This window comes from Ammospiza caudacuta, chromosome Z (assembly GCF_027887145.1).
Source record: "Ammospiza caudacuta isolate bAmmCau1 chromosome Z, bAmmCau1.pri, whole genome shotgun sequence".
Lineage (NCBI taxonomy): Eukaryota > Metazoa > Chordata > Aves > Passeriformes > Passerellidae > Ammospiza > Ammospiza caudacuta.
Genome location: NC_080632.1, coordinates 80,474,812 through 80,493,137, shown reverse-complemented (window position 1 = coordinate 80,493,137; position 18,326 = coordinate 80,474,812). Strand labels below are relative to the sequence as shown.

At 43.9% G+C, this 18,326-nt stretch overlaps 1 protein-coding gene across 3 annotated transcripts in view; it reads left to right on the top strand.

Annotated features, from left to right (window-relative positions):
• CELF4 (CUGBP Elav-like family member 4) overlaps positions 1-18,326 on the top strand; it is a 695,302-nt gene that overhangs the window by 617,667 nt on the left and 59,309 nt on the right. For all 3 annotated transcript variants that reach the window (XR_009275938.1, XR_009275937.1, XM_058823562.1), the window contains exons 7-8: positions 6,237-6,384; positions 11,165-11,314. Coding sequence is in view for 1 of the 3 variants with exons in the window: in XM_058823562.1 (XP_058679545.1) it covers positions 6,237-6,384; positions 11,165-11,314 (298 nt within the window). In the remaining 2 variants the exon portion in view is untranslated. The remainder of the gene's footprint in view (positions 1-6,236; positions 6,385-11,164; positions 11,315-18,326) is intronic.

Sequence of the window (18,326 nt, the reverse complement as noted above, 5' to 3'; positions counted from 1 at the left end):
GCTGCACGCTGCCAGCCCCCTCAGCCCCAACTTAACTTTAACCTTGATAACAGCCATGGTCTCAGCCAAGCAACCAGTCCTGGGGTTCAGCAGCCATCTGGCCTCAGACACAGAGGCAAAAAAATGAGGAAGCAAAGGGAGTTCTCCACTGTGTGTGGTTTTCTATCCCCTCCTCTTGTGCCACCTTCAAGCAGCCCAGACAAAGCTTGGCACCAACTCTGTCTGCTGTTTCAGTGGCACAGAAAGTCACATCAGACCCACCTCACCTCTTTTGTATGCAGCTCAAGGCAAGTCAGATTTCATAGCTTCCTAAAGCTCCCAGAGCCCCTACTCTAATTTATTTCAGGGTGGGTTTTTTGATTGTTTTAGGTTTTTTCTCTTCAGCAATACCTTCCCATACTCATTTGACTTCCCCTTTTATGGAGCAATTATTTATTTTATTTCACAAGGGTACAGGACACCAGCCCCTTTCATTGTTGGGTTACTGTGGATCTACATCAGCTGGGTACTGACAGCTGCTCCTGCAGACTGAGGCCAGGCTGAGGTATGGATCTGGGCTCAGCCTGGCGAGGAGGAGAGTGATGCTGCCTGGCACCACCTTTGATTTGCTGCCAGCCCAGGAAGAACCTGCAGGCACACTCCCCACTTCACAGAGCACAGCTCACCCACTCAGGGCGGCCAAGCCCAGAATCACAAGCAGTGACAATCAAAACTGCCTGTGGATGGTGGTAGTACAGCCCTGGTACAAATAATCTACAGTTCCTGCAGGTCTTTCTTTGAATGAAAGGGGCAAGGAGTGTTTAGTGCCTGTCTCATGTCAGTGATGCCTCACCATGCAGAAAGGAAATGTGTACAGATCAAAAAAGGGTGAGGGAGATGGGAAAATGCAGAAGAGCAAAGCAAGAACAAAGGAAAGAGCCTTGGAAAGTGACAGATTCTGTATAAATTATTTAATTTTTAAATTATTTAAGATAAGATCAAAGTCATAAATCAAGTTTGCATAAAAAATGGGTTGGGATTGTTAGCCACAGTCTTCTGGCCAAACTCCAGCCATGGGACTGATTGCATCCTGCAGCAGGGGATAGGCAGAGAGTCAGTGTGTAAAAACAGACAGGCTGGGACAGAGACAGCACAGGCAATGCTGACATTTGTTCTCTGGCCTGGAACAAGTCCTTTCTCAGTAAATCCCAGCTCTCCTCACTCTGAAAAGGTACAAATGGCTGCTGCTCCTGAACTGCAGACAATAATTTGGATTATCCAGCGCAGCCGAGCTCTCAGACATCACCTTAAGTGGTCTCCTTGGGAAGTTAAGGCAGCAGTTGCCACCATGCTGACCACAAAACCCTGGGTGCCCTGTTCTGCCTCCCTGTCCAGCTCCAATGGAGGTGAAAGGATATTTCTGCTAAATGATCTGAGGTAGTGCTGACAGGAAGAATTGCTTTTTCCAATATTTCTTCAATTTGGACTGTGAAATTATTTTGGAGAGATAGTTAAAAAAAAAAAAATCAGCTAGCCCTATGAAATCAGGGAAAAATTACTGACTGTAGGCTGCCTTCTGGATATAACAGTTAATACATTTAAATTACCAAAATGGGACAGTATATTTGGTAAATAGTACCTGTTATGCAAATTATTTGCACTTAACCGTTCCAGAAGAGGAAGCTCTTTTGAAGCCATAATACTTTTTAGCAGGGATAATACCATATTTCTGACCAGCAGCTCCCAGGTTATAATGAACACTGGAAATAATGAACACTAAGATTTGGGCTCTACATACAAATTTTTTAGGTCTTTTGGGGGGTTTTCCAAAGTTCCCAGGAAGTTAGGAACCCAAGCTATTGTGTGTCAGACTTTGGAAAGACACTAAGACATGAATCCGGGTGTTGCATATTTGTTTAGGTTTTTTTAATATCCTAATTATATTTAAATTTGTTTTCAAAGCAGAAATTTCTATTTCCAAGAAAACATAACAAGTATGAAGAACAATTCTGATTTTTCTACAAATTATCTTCTGTTTGTTTCAAGGCTTGTAAAGTATTTTTAGATTTACCTCCCAATAGCCAGTTAGGTATAGCAGACATGAATTTGTCAATTACACAATTTTACCAAATATGAGTTGTATTACTGTTTGATTGATTACTTTACTTACCTCTTTCTATCACAGGGATACCATGAGGATTCATTTGCTAAGTCTGTATAGATCATTAGAGGAGGGAAGTATGGAATGATGTTACTACTACTACTACTACTACTACTACTACTACTACTACTACCACTACTACTTTATTATTATTATTATTATTATTATTATTATTATTATTATTATTATTATTATTATTATTATTGCTGCTGAATGAAGAATATGAAAAGTCAAACAAAGCATTGTGTGGTTCTGACAGAAAGATAGAAAATAGCACTGGAAAAAAGGAGAAGGTCATCACATTGTTCAGAGTAAGACCAGAGGGCAATGATCACGCTATTTCAGAAAGAGCTCGTCAGAAATAATCCCCCTTTCTCCTCTTCCCCTTCTTCAGTTTCACACACATTTCTTTTGGGGCATGGGGAAGGCATTGCTTTTCCTATTTCTAGCAGGATTTTTTGTTCTGAGGAGGTTCCTCCACCCTCCACGCAATTGTTCCTCCTGTAAGAAGACATTATCTCCTGCCCTTGAGTATCATTGCAACTTTCAGTAGGAGAAAGATGAGTGAGACAAACCCTTACATGTGTCTGTATTGATCAGACAACTCTGCCACCCCTTCCCATGCTTTAGATGGCTTTTCCAGGGCCTCTCCACCTGTTCCCAGCACTGGGATGGTGACTGCAGGCTCCTGTCTCTTGGGGTGCTGGTTCCAAGGGCAGGAACAGGTCTGGTAGCACCTCCTGGTCTCCTCAGAAGATAAATATTTGAGCAACAGAAAAGACAGCAGGAAAGAAGGAACGAATCCCTAAAATGGATGGGGAAAATCTCTAAATGCTGAGGCAAAGGTCATGCAAAGGAAGTAAGAGAAGCAGAAGGAAGTACGTCCTTTCAGCTAGGGGAGGGAAAAGCTCCTCTCTGTCCCCTTGGATCAGCCTGAGATAATAAGGCTGCTGCCTTCCTGATTAGTGCTCTGTAGCCCCAGCCCAGGCAGGGAAAATCTGCATTTCAAATGGCATATTTTAAAGTACACAATACCCAGGGGCCCTGCTGCTATTGATTTGCCTCTGGTGGGGTCACTGCCTCACTTTCTACAGCTTTATTAACTGGGACCATGCACTGGGTCTCTTTCAAAGTGAAAGGGGAGTGGATGGGACATTTGTCTTCAGGGGGAGCTGGGGAAGGAGTGGGGTGACTTTCATTGGGAATGCCTTGGGGGTTTTAGAAGGAAGACTGGTGACCCTTACAGGACTTGTTCTCCTGCTGTAAATTTCCCTAGAGCCACCGTGGGGGGGAAGCAGGTCAGTCTTACACACTCAGCTCCTTTCAAGGTGACTGAATTCCTGTCCTCCCACCCTTGTGGTGCCATTGCACTCTCCAAGCTCTGACCATCAACCACTGGGCTGGGCAGGAGCCCCCTCTTCCTCCCCCAACCTCTGCCCCTGAGCCCCTCCAGACAGAGTGGCACGGCCACAAATGGGATCTGTGACCTCAGAAGTTCAGCAGGAAATTTTTCAAGGGTTGGAACGTCCAGACATTCCTGCGCCTTGGTTGATGCCACCTCTCCAGGCAAGGAAGAAAAGCCACCAGCTGGGTGTACAGCTGTGCTCAGGTGGGGAATGCTTCGTTCCTTCCAGCTCCAGCAACCCCACTTTTACTCTGTTGACTCGGTCTGAAGGCTGCAGAGAGGCCTGTGTCCTCTGGGTCATGGTGTGAAGGGCTCATTTCAACATCCAGAGGGGTTCCCATATCTCTAAATCATCTCAGAGAGTTCATCCACAGAGCACTGAGAATAATAGATATTGGGTGAATGTTCCCTGCAGGAGCACCTCTGCTTTGTAGCAGAAGAACCTGACCTAGTTTCCCATGTCACAGGTTAGGATTTTTACCACATCAAAGTAAAAAGGGGTAAGAAAGTGCTAGAGGCTATAAAACTATTTATTAAAAACCTACAAAGCCACAAATCTGTGAAAAATATATTTTTAAAAACAAACCCAAATCTTTAGGTATCACCCAGGTAAAAATACCTAGAACAGAAAATGAGATGTGAGTCAGCACACATAGTGTTGGAGTCAATCCAGTGTTAAAGATGGGTGGATGGATTCCCCTTCCTCCTTGACTTCCTTGGCATAATTTCTAATATTGCCTGCTCAGTACCTCCTCTGGAGAATTAACTCAAATAATGCCTAGGAACAAATGTACTTCTTAAAGGAGAATCATCATAGTGTATAATAAAAAAGATTGTCTAATCACTCCACCAGTAATTACAAAGAGCAAAATATCACTAATTAAAATGTAAAAGTGCCTTGTGCAGGGTAAAATAAAACAGGGTGATCGACCATCAAAGGGAAAGTCACCACTTTGCCACCAATCTTTATTAGGCTTCAAAAAATAACAATACTCAAATCGAGTAGAACACATTTCACCTGTAGTCTGACAATGTGTAGAGTCAGGTATCCTCTGTTACATTTAATTGCTGGAGAAACCAAAGCAAGTTCACATAACTTGTGCATAGTTATTCTGCAGGTTTTTGTCAGAGCACCCCTTACTTTGGACTGTTGATGGATGGTGGCAGGGAAAGTTTCAGCATTTGAATGAGTGCAGTGATTTCAAGGGTTTGTTTTAGTGCACATGTGTAAGAATGGCTAATTTAGCTGATATTTCAATATTAAAGCGAACAGAAGGGAACAGTCTGTTCCTTGCCATGACTTCTGAGATCTGTTTAATTCTGAGAAGCATGTCCCATGTGCTTAAAGTACAGCATCAGAGGGTGATTTCCTGATGGGAGAGAGAGTGAAATCAGAGAGAGCAGTGAAACAGAGTTACTCAAATTTTGGAGACAGCAAAGACATGAATCACTTCCAAAATCACCACAGAAAAACATTTCTCTTTTCCACTATTATCATCAAGTCACAGATCACCAGAGACTGGGGAATGTGCAGTTTTCCCAAACTTTCTGTACGTTTTCTTTTCCCCCCCTCCCCTTCTCTAAGCACCCAGAAATTGTCACTGCTGAGGGTTGGATGCTCAGACATTCCTGCCCTGTCTGGCTCTTTGTTCAGCATCAGGAAAGGAGACAAGAAGCAGCTTCAACAAAACTGTCTTATCCTTCACACCAGGACCATTTTAAAATCTCTCTGCAGCCCTACTGTCCACATGAACCTCGCGAGCTCTGTGCTGGGCTCTGAGTGTAACATAAGGATTACAAAGCCTTGTTTTAATGAAAAAAGCATTCCCAGGCTTCATAAACATTCACCAGCATTCTGCTCCAAAATTTATAGCCCCAAATGCCTGAAAATGCTGCCTGGGTTCCTTATTTCTGACTTTTGTAGGTGCCCTGAAAGAAGCAACATTGTGACTTCCTAGAAAAAAATTAACTGAGAAGGTCGACCCAGATCAAAACCACATGGAAGGGGTTTTCTCATTAGACAAATCTAATCTTGCTAAAACAGGGGAGCTCCCTTCTCTTTGGGGAAGAGAAGGGAGTGAAGTGAAGTACAGCACTTCTGAGGGTTTCTGATAGTGTTGGAAGTCGGTGCTATGATCTGGTTAGGAGTTTTGGTTGTGGTTTTTCTCAGTACCCAGCTGAAGCCTCCTAGCAGCACCAGGAAAAGTTGTTTTTTGTCACTGACAGGTGAGGAAAAAAACAGATTATCCCTAGAAAACTAGTCAAAATTTCTGCTTTGGAGAAAGAATCCCCTTTTCCTACATACACTCCCATCAGTAACCTCCAAGCTTTTCCAGAATTTTGACATAAGCAACATAAGCCACGAAACCACTCTGCTCAGGTATATTGTGTTTTGTCTGTACAAAGACTTTTCTCTGCCTTTCTCAATTGGTGGGACAGGTCCAGGTCACAGCAGACCTCCACATGGCGGGGTGGGGACCATAAAAAAAAACAATTTGCCAAGGCACCCTTTGCTTCCAGCCCCTGTGGCGAGAAGAATGGCCAGTCCTGGGGGGTGCGCAGGGGTGGCGTGCCAACACCCCAAAACATCGGGATGCATCCCGCCCTTCCCGGGTGCCCTCCTGGAGCCGGTGCCACAGGCTGCCCCGCCAGTGACCGCGTGATATTTTTTCCCTGCTCTCTTTGTTCCAGCTGATGCAGCAGCAAGCGGCCATCATGGCCTCGGTGGCGCAGGGCGGGTACCTGAACCCCATGGCCGCCTTCGCCGCGGCCCAGATGCAGCAGATGGCGGCTCTGAACATGAACGGCCTGGCTGCCGCCCCCATGACTCCAACCTCAGGTACGGGCACGGCGGGATGGAGGGGGCAGAGGGCAGTGAAACCAGGCCAGGTCACGCAGGATGGCTGGCAGGATTTTTTAGCTCTTTGGGATCCTCCTCTGAGCATCAGGGTCTCCTCACGGGTAACAAGCGGAGGGCCAAAGGAAAGGGCCTCAAGTGGCACCAGGGGAGGTTTGGATTGGATATTAGGAAAGGTTTCTTTCCCAAAATGGTTGTCAAACACTGTAACAGACTGCCCAGGGCAGTGAACCAGCATCCGTCCCTGGAGTTATGTAAAAGGCATGTAGATGTGGAATTTAGAGACATGCCCTCGTGGCAGGCTTGGCACTGCTGGGTTAATGGTCGGACACAATGATCTTAGAAAGAACATTCACTATTCTGTGCTTCTATGACATTTCTCAGTCTAATCCCACACACAACTTCTCTTTATCTCCAAGAACCCTCCAAATGTCACAAAACATCCCACAGCGGCCTACACTGGTTTATTGGGACATATATATGAACAGGGTGTCAGTGTTGGAGCTATCACAGCCAGGCTGCCCCACAGACTAGAAAAATAGGGTTGTGGTGAGATGCAATGTCATCAACAGATGAATTTTGCCCTTGGGACACATAATCATTTCCCCCTGTTGTGAAATTGGACAGAAGACACTCAAGGAAGACATCTGGTGCTACCTGGATGTGCAGGGAGAGGGTTTTTGGCTGCAGCAACAGAGACAGGCAGCCTGTGAAGGGCTCCCAGGATCTAGCTAGGCTGTAAAAAGCCCATTCTAGGAGGTGCAGTATGGTCCAGCAGGTAGAGAAATAAGCTGAGATGGGAACAGGACTGTCTTTCTTGTGGCTTGAAGAACATGATTATTCCCATTTGGGCAGGGACAAGTCAAAGCAATCATCAGCTCTGATACTCAGGAATAACATGTGGCCTAACAGCAGGGGGGAAGGGAAGCAGGAAAAGTGGGGCCAAACCTTGAAAGAAGTGAGGATTTGGGAAGTTTGCCAATACACAAGAGTCTGGTGGGGAGGCAGAGGACTCGAAGGCACATCTTGAAAGGACCATTTGTAACTATATCATAAGGGAATGGGGAGAGAAGGGAGAGTAAGAAAGACAGATCTCATTCCACAAGACTTTATGGAGACCCAAGAAAAAGCACTTGACTCAAAAATCTTATACTGCACATTTCAAAATGTATGTTTACACAATGATAAATGTATAAACAAAAAGTCGATGGAGCTACTGCAAATCCAAATAAAAAAGGGGCTTAATTATATGTGCACCCTTTAAACCTGCTGCTGGCAAGATTATCATATTTGCATTAGCTAGATTTGTTTTGTGTTGGTGGGAGCAGAGAGAACATCAAACAAAGACTGCCTGGAATTCAAATATTGTCAGGGTCTGGACAGCTGAATCCAGGCATTAGTGTGCAATGGACCCACCACAAAAGAGCACAAGTTCTTTGGAATATATATAAGCAAATTCTTGAAAAGAGTATGTTCTGTATCATGGCTGTGAGAACACCTGTAAAACAGCCAAGTTCTGTGCCCACCAAGTTCTGTGCCATGAAAAACATCCCAGCTCTTTTATGGTGTAATCATTTCCTCTTCTGCTATGGCCAGTGCCTTTCAGAGACAGAGAATCATGCAATTTAGGTTGTAAAGGGTCTTTAGGATCATCAAGGCTAACCATTAACCCAGCACTGTCAAGTCCACCACTAAACCATATCCTTCAATACCATGTGCCTGTGTCTTTAAAATACACCCAGGGATGGCAGCTCCACCATTTCCCTGGGCAGCCTGTTCCAGTGTTTGACAGGATGAGGGGACTGCTAAACTCTCACTGTCAGAACAGAGGAGAGGAAACTCATGTTTTTTACATGCTTTCTGGATTACCCATGACTGGTCATTATTGAAAATAAGATGCTGGTTTAGATGATCCCCTGATGTCTTTCATGGCAGATGATTTCGCACTCTCCTAATGACATATTTTCAATCACAGAGCCTATTCACTTTGGCATTATTTCAGATTTACCTTGAATGACTAGCTTCCTTCATGAAAAACCTCTGTGGTGGGTTGTGGAAATGTCCATTGACAATTATTCCTTGGGAGAAATGTTTAGACTTTGAAATTACTCCTTGTATTACTACAACACTCACAAAGCATGTGATAAGATGCATAGAAAATGTTTCACATAATGTCTGAGCAAGCAAGCCTACAACAGTAGCAGCAATTTCTGAGTAGCCAGGAGATATCTGAAGCCTAACATTAATTCTCCTGCTGGCTTTTGTTAGCATTCAGAAAGCCAAATGGAAAATGATCATTCTGCTTCATAGCAGGATTTCTAGTCATTGAAGTATATCTTTTTTCTGCCTTGGAAGGAAAATGAAATATTTCAAAGTTCTCAGAAAAAAAAAAAAAAAAAAAAAAAAAAAAAAACAAAAAACAAAAAAAAAAAAAAAAAAAAAAAAAAAAAAAAAAAAAACCCAAAAAAAAAAACCAAAAAAACCAAGCACTAGAAAAAGTGTTTGGAACATTGGAAAAAAAATAGAAAGGAAGTGTTTTGATCTTCCTGAAGCAAAAGAAAAATTGTGCTAGGAAAAAAGGTTCTGGTAACCCAGAAGTCCCTAGAGGCTTTGGAGGTATGGGCTCAGCACAGTGCCTCTGTGCTGGAATTTTCAGCCCTCCTAATACAGCTGGTTTCTCCTGTATCCCACCTCTAGGAGAGTGGATTCCTGGGAATATGACCATAGGTTAATTCATTTCCATGGGACCTAGGGGCTCAGAGTTTTGGATCCAGGCAAATCTAATAGACGAGAGACAGCATCCATCTCACCTGGCTTTAACCATAAAAAACTTAGACATTTCATTTGAACTACAGTCAGTGGAGTGTAATAAGCAATCCCTATGGGTAATTCAGACCAAGAAAATTGTAACACTGTTTGCTGTCATTTTAACAGTCTTCCATCAAGGGTCAGGTTTATCTCAGACAACAGTCCATAATTGTGAGGCAATTAATTTGACATTTCTGAGAGTTTGGTTCAGGCTTTACATTTCTCCCATCACTGCAACAATCTGGGTGAAAAGTGGGTCTGGCAGTGGGTCTGCTGCTCTGTTACCTGCAGAGAGCAGCTAGAAATTAAATTTTATTTAGGCTTCCTTCCTTCTTCCTCCTCTCCCTGCCTCCCTCCCTCCCTCCCTCCCTCCCTCTCTCTCTCCTTGTTGTAAATCTGCACCTGGTGTGGCTACAGCAAGAGATCTCAAACAAGGGATGAAATCCACAACTGGCATGCACCACCATTTGTTCTCCACGGTGGCATTATGCCAGTTTTACTCCAGCTACAGATCTGACCTCTCCAGGGGGGTTCTTTATAAGAAGAAAATTGAAGAATTCCAATAAATATGCCTAAACTTCCTTAGACATGCACAAAATAGCAAGCACAAATCCCTTGCTGCAATTTTAGAAAAAAAATATTATTTACATTTTCTATGCAAATAAAGCAGAGATCCAGAAAAGCAACTGAAATTTTAAGTAGCCTTTGTGATCTGGAAGCTGATGGCATATGCTAAGAGCATTGCCTTTGGACTTCAGTTGCCACTGCTGGCTCCCTGTACCTCCACAGAGGACATTTTTAAAGGCCAACACCATTTAAATAAGAAAAGGGGAAGCAGCAGCTTGTCTGCTCAGGGTATAAGAAATGAGCTGAAGTACTGCCTTTTTTTTTTTTTGGCTACTCAAATCTGAACATATTAAAATATCTCATGCATCTCTAGCAGCTTTCTTAAAGCACCAACACAGATTTAAGCAGTGGTTAAAGTGTGTTATTGGACTAACCCATCATGGAATGCTGCAATGGTGAAGACAATATCTGCAATTGGTTTAAAAGAGAGATTACTGCAAAAATTGTGCTTTCAATCAGTAGCATACCCTGATAGAGAAAGATATTGTTGAAGTTAAGATAGTTTCACATCCCATGCACATAGCAAGAGAAAAATATGATTTCAGGCTCATTGAAAACTCATTTTTGGTCCCTGAAATCATCCTGAACATGTTGCAAGAAGAACAGACTGTCCAGCCATTTTACACTTACATGGGAGTAAGTCAGTGAGGTAGCAGACGGATTTAATTCTCTTCCCAGAAATTCAAGAATTCTCTACCAGTGGGTGACAAGATCCCACTCAGAACATAAAGACAAATTTGTTCTTCTCAAATAGCAGCGTTACAGTCCCCCACAGGATGCATCTGGGAAGAAGGAAAGAAAAGATTCCATGAAAGGAACAAAATTTGGTCCAAATTTGCCCCAGTTCATTGAGCGATATCTGTTAAAACAGTATGAAGTCAAGTTTGGACCAAACAGGAACATTAAAAAATGTATCACTGGCTACCTTTAGGCTACAAATAAACCTGACAAGTCTTTTAAGGATCCCTAGTGCTCAGAAAGTTCAGAATGAGTTTGCACATGAAAGGTGTATTCATGAGAGAGTGCAGACAGAGCAGTCCTGGAAATCAGTGCACCCACAGAGATCCAAAGGGAATCTGATAGGAACTGCTGTAGGGAGCTGGGGCTGAGAGTTTTTGGAGATTTTTCAAGCTTGTCTTGAGTGCTTTCTGAACAGGGGAGCGACTGCAAGCAGTCCATTTTTTTGCTCAACAGCTTGGGAGCTTTTTCATTCCTCAGGTGTTTGTTTTGCGGGTGGTGGTCACAGCTGTTGTGTCAGCAGTTTTCTCCACAAAGTTGTTGTTCCCAGCTCTCACCAGCTCTGCCCTTGTGTCCCCCTCACTTTCAGGTGGAAGCACGCCTCCTGGCATAACTGCACCAGCTGTGCCTAGCATCCCATCTCCCATTGGGGTGAATGGTTTCACTGGCCTCCCGCCACAGGCTAATGGGCAGCCAGCTGCTGAAGCCGTGTTTGCTAATGGCATTCACCCTTATCCAGGTAAGCCAGACACATCCTGTGCCCACAGCCTGTTGCCTCAGTCCTAGGGATACTGTCCACACCCTCAGGCTTTGCCCAGCAATAGCCTGTGGCACGGGTTCAGAAGGGCTACACCCCACACAACCAGGGCTCTGTATTGGTGTATTGTGTCTTATGCAGCTACAGTGTTAAACAGTTCAATCTGGATGATAAACATCAAGGGCATGTTGGAGGTGGAAAAACTGTGTACTGAATATTTGAGTGCTCAACTGCTGGGTAGCATGTCTGGTGAATACAGTCAGGACAACCAGCATGTTTTGCTTCAGCTGAACATTGACCTGAGTCCCGAGCAGCTCGTGCTGGCAGACCCCCTGCAGGACTCCCAAGGGTCTTGCTTCTGGTTAGCCTTGAAGGAGCTGTGCTAAGCCTGTTTGCACCCAGCACTGGCATCTCCTGCTGGAACTCCCCCGCAGCCAGATGACTCCGGGAGGATGATCCAAAGGGTCCACGTGCCCCAGAGCCAAGCGGCTTCCTGTGTGCAGGGAGCAGGTGTTGATCTCCGAAATGCCCACTGCACACAAATCCTGCTGCCTTACCAGGCCTAGGGAGTGAAGCTGCATTGATATAGCCTCTGAATGGGCTCAGGGTCACCCGTTGGTGGCACACTGCAGGAGAACTGCTGCTGGGATTCACACTGTGCCTAGCTTGAAAATGCCAGCACTACAGGAGTGATTTCGCAAGCACTGGCAGTCAGAGATGGATGAGGGAGGTTAAAGGATCCATACCTGCCCCTATACCTGTATTCACAAATACACATACAGTCTAAATCTGTAATTTACCAATTACCATTCCTTAATGTGCACCTACATTTTTTCAGCATCCTCAAGACTTGAGATAGCTCTCTCCTCCAATACACTTCCTCTAGAAAGTAATTTTACACCATTTCTGCACACATACTAATGGTAACAATCATAGCAATAAAAAATCCAAGTAAATGTTACTAATTGATCCTAATCACCAGCTGGCAAAGGAATATTTTACCCTGGGGAACTTATAGATTGATCTAGTCTGTTAGGAAATCAAATACTGAGTTCAATGTTCCAGACAAAAAGCCCCAAAAACTCTAAGAAAAAATAATTCTTTCAATCTTAGCCAGTCCTGAAAACTCAGAAGATTCATCATCATAGGGGAATTTATGAGCTACAAGGAAAAATACCATATAGTATAGAAATACCAAAGCCTTACCCAGGTATTGACAAATAATTATCCTCCTCCCAACAAATACTTTGCAAACATGGACTTTGAGTGCAACTCTAAGCAGAATTAAAATCAAGGGACTTACTGTACTCAAAATTAGGCATGTATATATGTGTTGTAGCAGCATAAGGACAGGGGAGATTTTGGAGTCATCAGAAGACTGCAGAGAGCCCTTAGTGTGTTCAGTGAGTTCAACCCCAACACTGAGAAAGCATTCTGTCTTTAAGGTTATATAAACATGGCCATCTGTTCTTCTGTCCATTTATTTCCGTTTGCCTGTTTGCCAGTCAATCATTTCTCTGTTTATTCACCCACTTCTCTGTATGTCTGTCCTTTTTTTCTGGTTTATTCAGATCCTTTTAGCCAATTTCGATGATCCATTACTGTGGGTACAGAGAAAATATGTTCTTTCTAGGTGAATCTTAATGGCTTGAGCTTTTCTTACTATCCCCAACTACCCCATAATTAAAGAATACCTCAGTTAGATATTCCATCCATGGTTATATAAAAGTCAATGGCCTCAATCTGATTCTCTCTGAGTTTCTGGGAGGCTTGCTCAGGCAGCAATGCCCAGTAAGTCCCTGCACAAACTCCAAGAGGCTGACACACAGAAAGGTGACAGTCATCCTGCCCCTCTTTGCTGCAGGCAGACAGACTCCCTTCTGCCAGTAGAGCTGACATCCAAACAGTCTGAGCTGTGTAAAGTTTGGATTTATCTCAGGGTAACTTCAGCAATACATTTGTCTTTCTCACTGCTCAGCTTCCCCATAATGTGGTGACACCTTAAGTTATACCAGAGGTGTAAAGGGAACAGTGCCAGGTCAAGCACCCACCTCTCATTATGCTTTTGTCTGTCCCTGAAATGCTGAAAGCAAGTCCACACAGCTTACATCGCGTGTTTGCTCCATCTAATTGTGTTCCTTCTCATGAGCATTTATGTACTCTCCAAACCTCTCCTCCTTGCCACAGGCTTTATTCAGTCCTGGAGCTTAGCAGCATGAAAAATAAAAGGATTAGACATTTATATGGGTAATGAGAACATCCACAGCCATATTAGACTGGATAAAAATGTAGATAGGACACAAAACTTCATGTTTTATGATATAAGCCAGCCACTAATTGCTTGGGGTTAGAAAGAAATTTTCATCACTGGGCAGCTTGTTCCATCATTATGGGATTTTTCTCACTCTCCTCTATTGCATCTCTTACTGCCCTGTGGTTCTGCATGGCTCTGTCCCTAAATGCAAGGGTAGAAATAAAATATTACGGCTGAGCAGGCAATTGCACTAACACTATAGAGAAGGGAAGATCATGACAGTCCCCATCCAAAGCCAGCATCTTCCAAACAGCTTTCTTTTATGGTGTATCTCTCATTCTGAAAGTGGCTAAGACTGCTGCTGTATTATGTACATAATCATAGTCTTGCTATGATTATGACTTGCCATATATTGCTTAAATCCTGAATATTGCTTTCAGATACTCCTTCATACTCCACAAAAAAACCTTTAAATGTGGGTTCACACCATTACAGCCTGTAGCAGAATATTCTTTGTTGCCTGAAAATAGCAAAACAGGACAATGAACGTCTCTAGAGGCATGGCATCCATATCACTCAGACCCTAATAAATTCCATTAATTGTGCAGTTTCTCTACATGTTCACCTTTCTGACCAGCCGTACTATTTTTGATGCTGCATCCAAAGGACTCCAGATTCCCAGTCTTTATAAAAACAAGTCCATATAACATAATTGTATTTAGCCTGTAATTCCACTCTTTTTTCCTTCTGTCTTCTGTGCTGTTTTTCCAAGATTCCCTTTGACTGGAGAAGGGATGTGCATGGTGTCATTTCAATCAGATTACCAAACCATCCATGCCTTCGTGGCGAATGGATGAATACTCTGAACACCCCTACTCGCCAGGACTTTGATCACAGCCCCTGTCCCTGCAGGAATTATCTTTCTCTTGTAATCTGGTCAGGCTATGGATCCATGCAGTGGCACTAAAACACCATTCCTAGCAGTCATCACCTTTGCAAGGCAGGGTCTCACCTTCTCCAAGATCAGACAGTACATAATGCCTCAGTGCACTTTTTGCCACAGAGTGAATAACAAGGCAATAAGTATTCACCCTTCCACTAGTCTGAGCCCCTTTGGAGATTTGACCTTTTTGTGTATTAATTCCTGCCCTTTAATCTTTCAGTTTGCAGAGCTATTGAATGTGGCAATGTGTCACAATATATAGTGGGGACAAAGAGCATAATCTTCTGTGCCATGATCTTGTGAGTCACTTTGCAGCAGCGCAGGAGCGTGTGCCATTTCCACATTAGTCACAGTAGCAGGGATTGCACTCTTCTGCCAAAGCTTCTTAGCCACCCAGAGCCTCTCTTGTAACCATGTGTGATGTACAGTAACAGTAGACACCATCTGCACTGGCTTCTGCTGTGTCTCATATCATCAGAATTCTGCCCTCTGCTAACAGGTCCTGCCCTGCTGAATTGCATTGTGAGGGACTAGGCAAAATTCTCACTCCAAAGATAAAGCCTCTTTGGTAAGAGAAAGGGGACATAGAGATGAGAAAATCGGGAGACCAAAGGGTAGCAAGCAAGAGAGAGAAGGGACTGGCTGTCAAAGAATCAGTGAAATGAGAGAACTGGAAGAAGGAACAATGCAGATCTCTCAGAAAGTTGAAGACTGCTCCATAACCCTCTGTCCAGTGCCCAGAAAGAAGTGGAAATACATCACATAGCTCCCACACCCCCTTACTGCTCCTGGGCCAAAGGATGTGTAACTTGACCAGAGCCAGGGATGACCCTGCAGTTTGGCAGCTTTGTGGAACCATAGATATGGAATGCTTCTCTGTTGACTAGTAACAGAACCTGAGAGAATGGTCTGAAGTTGTGTCAGAGGAGATTAAATTTGGATATCAGCAAAAGGTTCTTCACCCAGAGGATGGCTGGGCACTGGCACAGGCTCCCTAAGAATACAGTCCTAGCACCAAGCCTGACAAGGTCAAGAAGCATTTGGGCAATGCTCTCAATGAGCTGAAGTATTGCCCTTGTTTTGGGCTACTCAAATCTGAACATATTCAAATATGTCATGCATCTCTAGCAGTTTTCTTAAAGCACCAACACAGATTTAAGCAGTGGTTAAAGGGTGTTACTGGACTAACCCATCATGGAATGCAGGCACATGGTTTGACTCTTGGGGATCCCCTGTGCAGGATTTTCATGAGCCTTATGGATCCCTTCCTAACCAGGATATTCTATGATTCTGGTTAAGTGCATTTGGTCTGGATTTAGGTTGCTGAGATAAAAAAAGCTAAGTCCCCTCAGTTCTTTGTAATCCATTAAAAGTGTGTCCCCTCATTTACTATTTTCAGGCACACAGTGGTTCTGTTTCTGACTGCTCACCACTTCCAGGTCTGGCTCTATCTTTCCACTCTGCAGAGCCAGCACAAGTTTCTCCACCACCACCAGCACTCCCCTTTAGCACACAGTACATCTGGGCTAGCAAGACAGCAATCTCCATTTCACACCCTGCTCAGGGTCCAGCCCTCTCTGGTGAGGACCAGATGTCAGTACAAACAGGCAGCCAAGCTTTTGTGCCCACATTTTTCCAAGTCACCACTGAGACAGGCAGTAAGGTGTGCCCCACAGGGGAATTCCTGCTCTGTAGCAACTCATGACTTTGTAACTCAACCAAGACCACCAATTCATTTTCCTTGGTTCAACAAAGAGGTATCAGGAACCAATGTCACCCTTTACCAGCAGAAACAGCATTCAGACTCCATCTGCATCTATTATCATTACCCAAGTTAATTTTGCAGCCTGTCATTGAACAGTGCAGCTGATGAACAGGCTGCTGCTCCAGAGCAGTGAGTCCAGCGCCAGTCCTGACCACGCCAGGCACCATCCAGAGGCTCTGGGCAAGAGCAGGGCTTCACCAGTGCAGGGAGAGGAAAGGACTGGCTTCCCACTCCCCAGTGTCTGCCCCGGTATTTCAGGCCTGAAAGGTGTTAGACAAGGAGAGTTTAGAGAGGAGGTGAATCAGGAGAAGAGAGAAAGAGTGACCTGCCTGCACCTTTAGAAGGTCCAGGATGAAAACCAAACCCCACAGCACTTTGTCCAGATATACACTGTGGCCTAGAAACGTGCGTGGCTCAGCTACCTGAGGCAAAGCTCCTCACTACAGGAAATCTTTGGCTCTGTATTGTTTGTCCGCCCTAAATCTCCAGGTGAGAGCTTTCCTGTTCATATTTTGTATCAGCAGTTCCAAAACTGCAACAGTGAGTACCTGAGACATCATTATGACTAGGAAGCATTTATTTGACCCATTTGTAACAATCTACCATGTGCCGTAAACCACACTTTACTGGTAAAATAAACAAGTGAAGGAATGCACTCATTAAAAATATAATAACAAGTTGCCATCTTCAATTGTAGTCTAAACCACTTTAATGATGCCATGTACTTCCAATGACTGTGCTGCAGCTGTAATGAATGAGGTTGTTTAAGGCAGTTGTGTGAGCTTTCCAGAGCAAAAGTGATTTCTCCTCTGATCTGGAAGAAGGTTCAAACACAAATCAAACTCCATGTCCTCAGTAGCATCTATGTGAGTTAAGACCTTGAGTTTTATTTTTAAAACTGACTTAAACTAAGCCCCAAAATATGGACTTTAGAGCACCTTAAGAGCTTTTAAAACCTGACCCTGACTTATGTGATCATGGCCTTTGGCAAAGAGAGGGAAGTCTGGTCCTGGCTTTGCTGTTGAGTGCTTGTCACCTTGACTAGCCATGTCCACCTGTCTGCCTTTTTGAGTCACCTGTGTCTTTCTTGCTGTGTTATCTGGAAGCTCCTCATTGCCAGACATGTCTCCTATCATGTTTTCACTCAGCATCTGTCTCAGAGGGAATCTGATTAGGGCTGGGGCTTGAAGGTGCGACTATGAAGAAAATTACAAAGATAATCCTGGTTTCCATGATTGAACTCTATGTATTTTATAGAAGGTCCATGTGTTGTCCCAAACAAGCACATATAATAGCTGGGGATGCCATCAAAAGGACTTTTTCCTACTAACAGGGTGAAGCAGAGGGTACAAAACCCCTGGATTTCTGTGCTCTTTTGATGCGTAGGGGAAGAGACAGAGGGACAGCATGTCTTTAACTGAGTGGTGTCCACCCCTAAATGGCAAAACGAGACTATAAAACACAGGATCAGCCTCTGTTTTCTGCCATATCAGCACATTCTTTCTGTTATTGCAGTTATTGTTGTGTCTGAATACCTAATTAATTACAACAGTAAGCGCTGGCTTCTTTAATCACAGCATCAGCTGTCCTAATCAATCTTAATAATATGGAATCTGTACTATGGCACCCATGAATTTTAATCTACATAAATTTCTTAAGACCTCTCGCAAGCTTGTTGTACGAAATGATATAATTATGGATATAGATTAGGGCTGTAGAGAGTGATTTAAATTGGATTTAAGGAGAAGGTGAACAGAGCCCTCCCACTCAGTTATTTATTTATTTTAATCCTGGCCTTCACATAGATTTTTTTTTTTCCTGTCATTATGTTATTACCCCCCAAACACTGGCTGAACAGCCCTGCCTCTCTTTGATTGCCCTCTTCCCCCATCCACCTTCCCAAAGGGGGCCATGGCCAAGCTGCAGCTCCTGAGAGAGGTGTAGAACACCCCCAGGACAGTGAGAGGAATGAATAGGTGGGGCAGAGCACAGAGCTGAGCACCCAGCTCACAACATGCTGTTCCAGACCTGT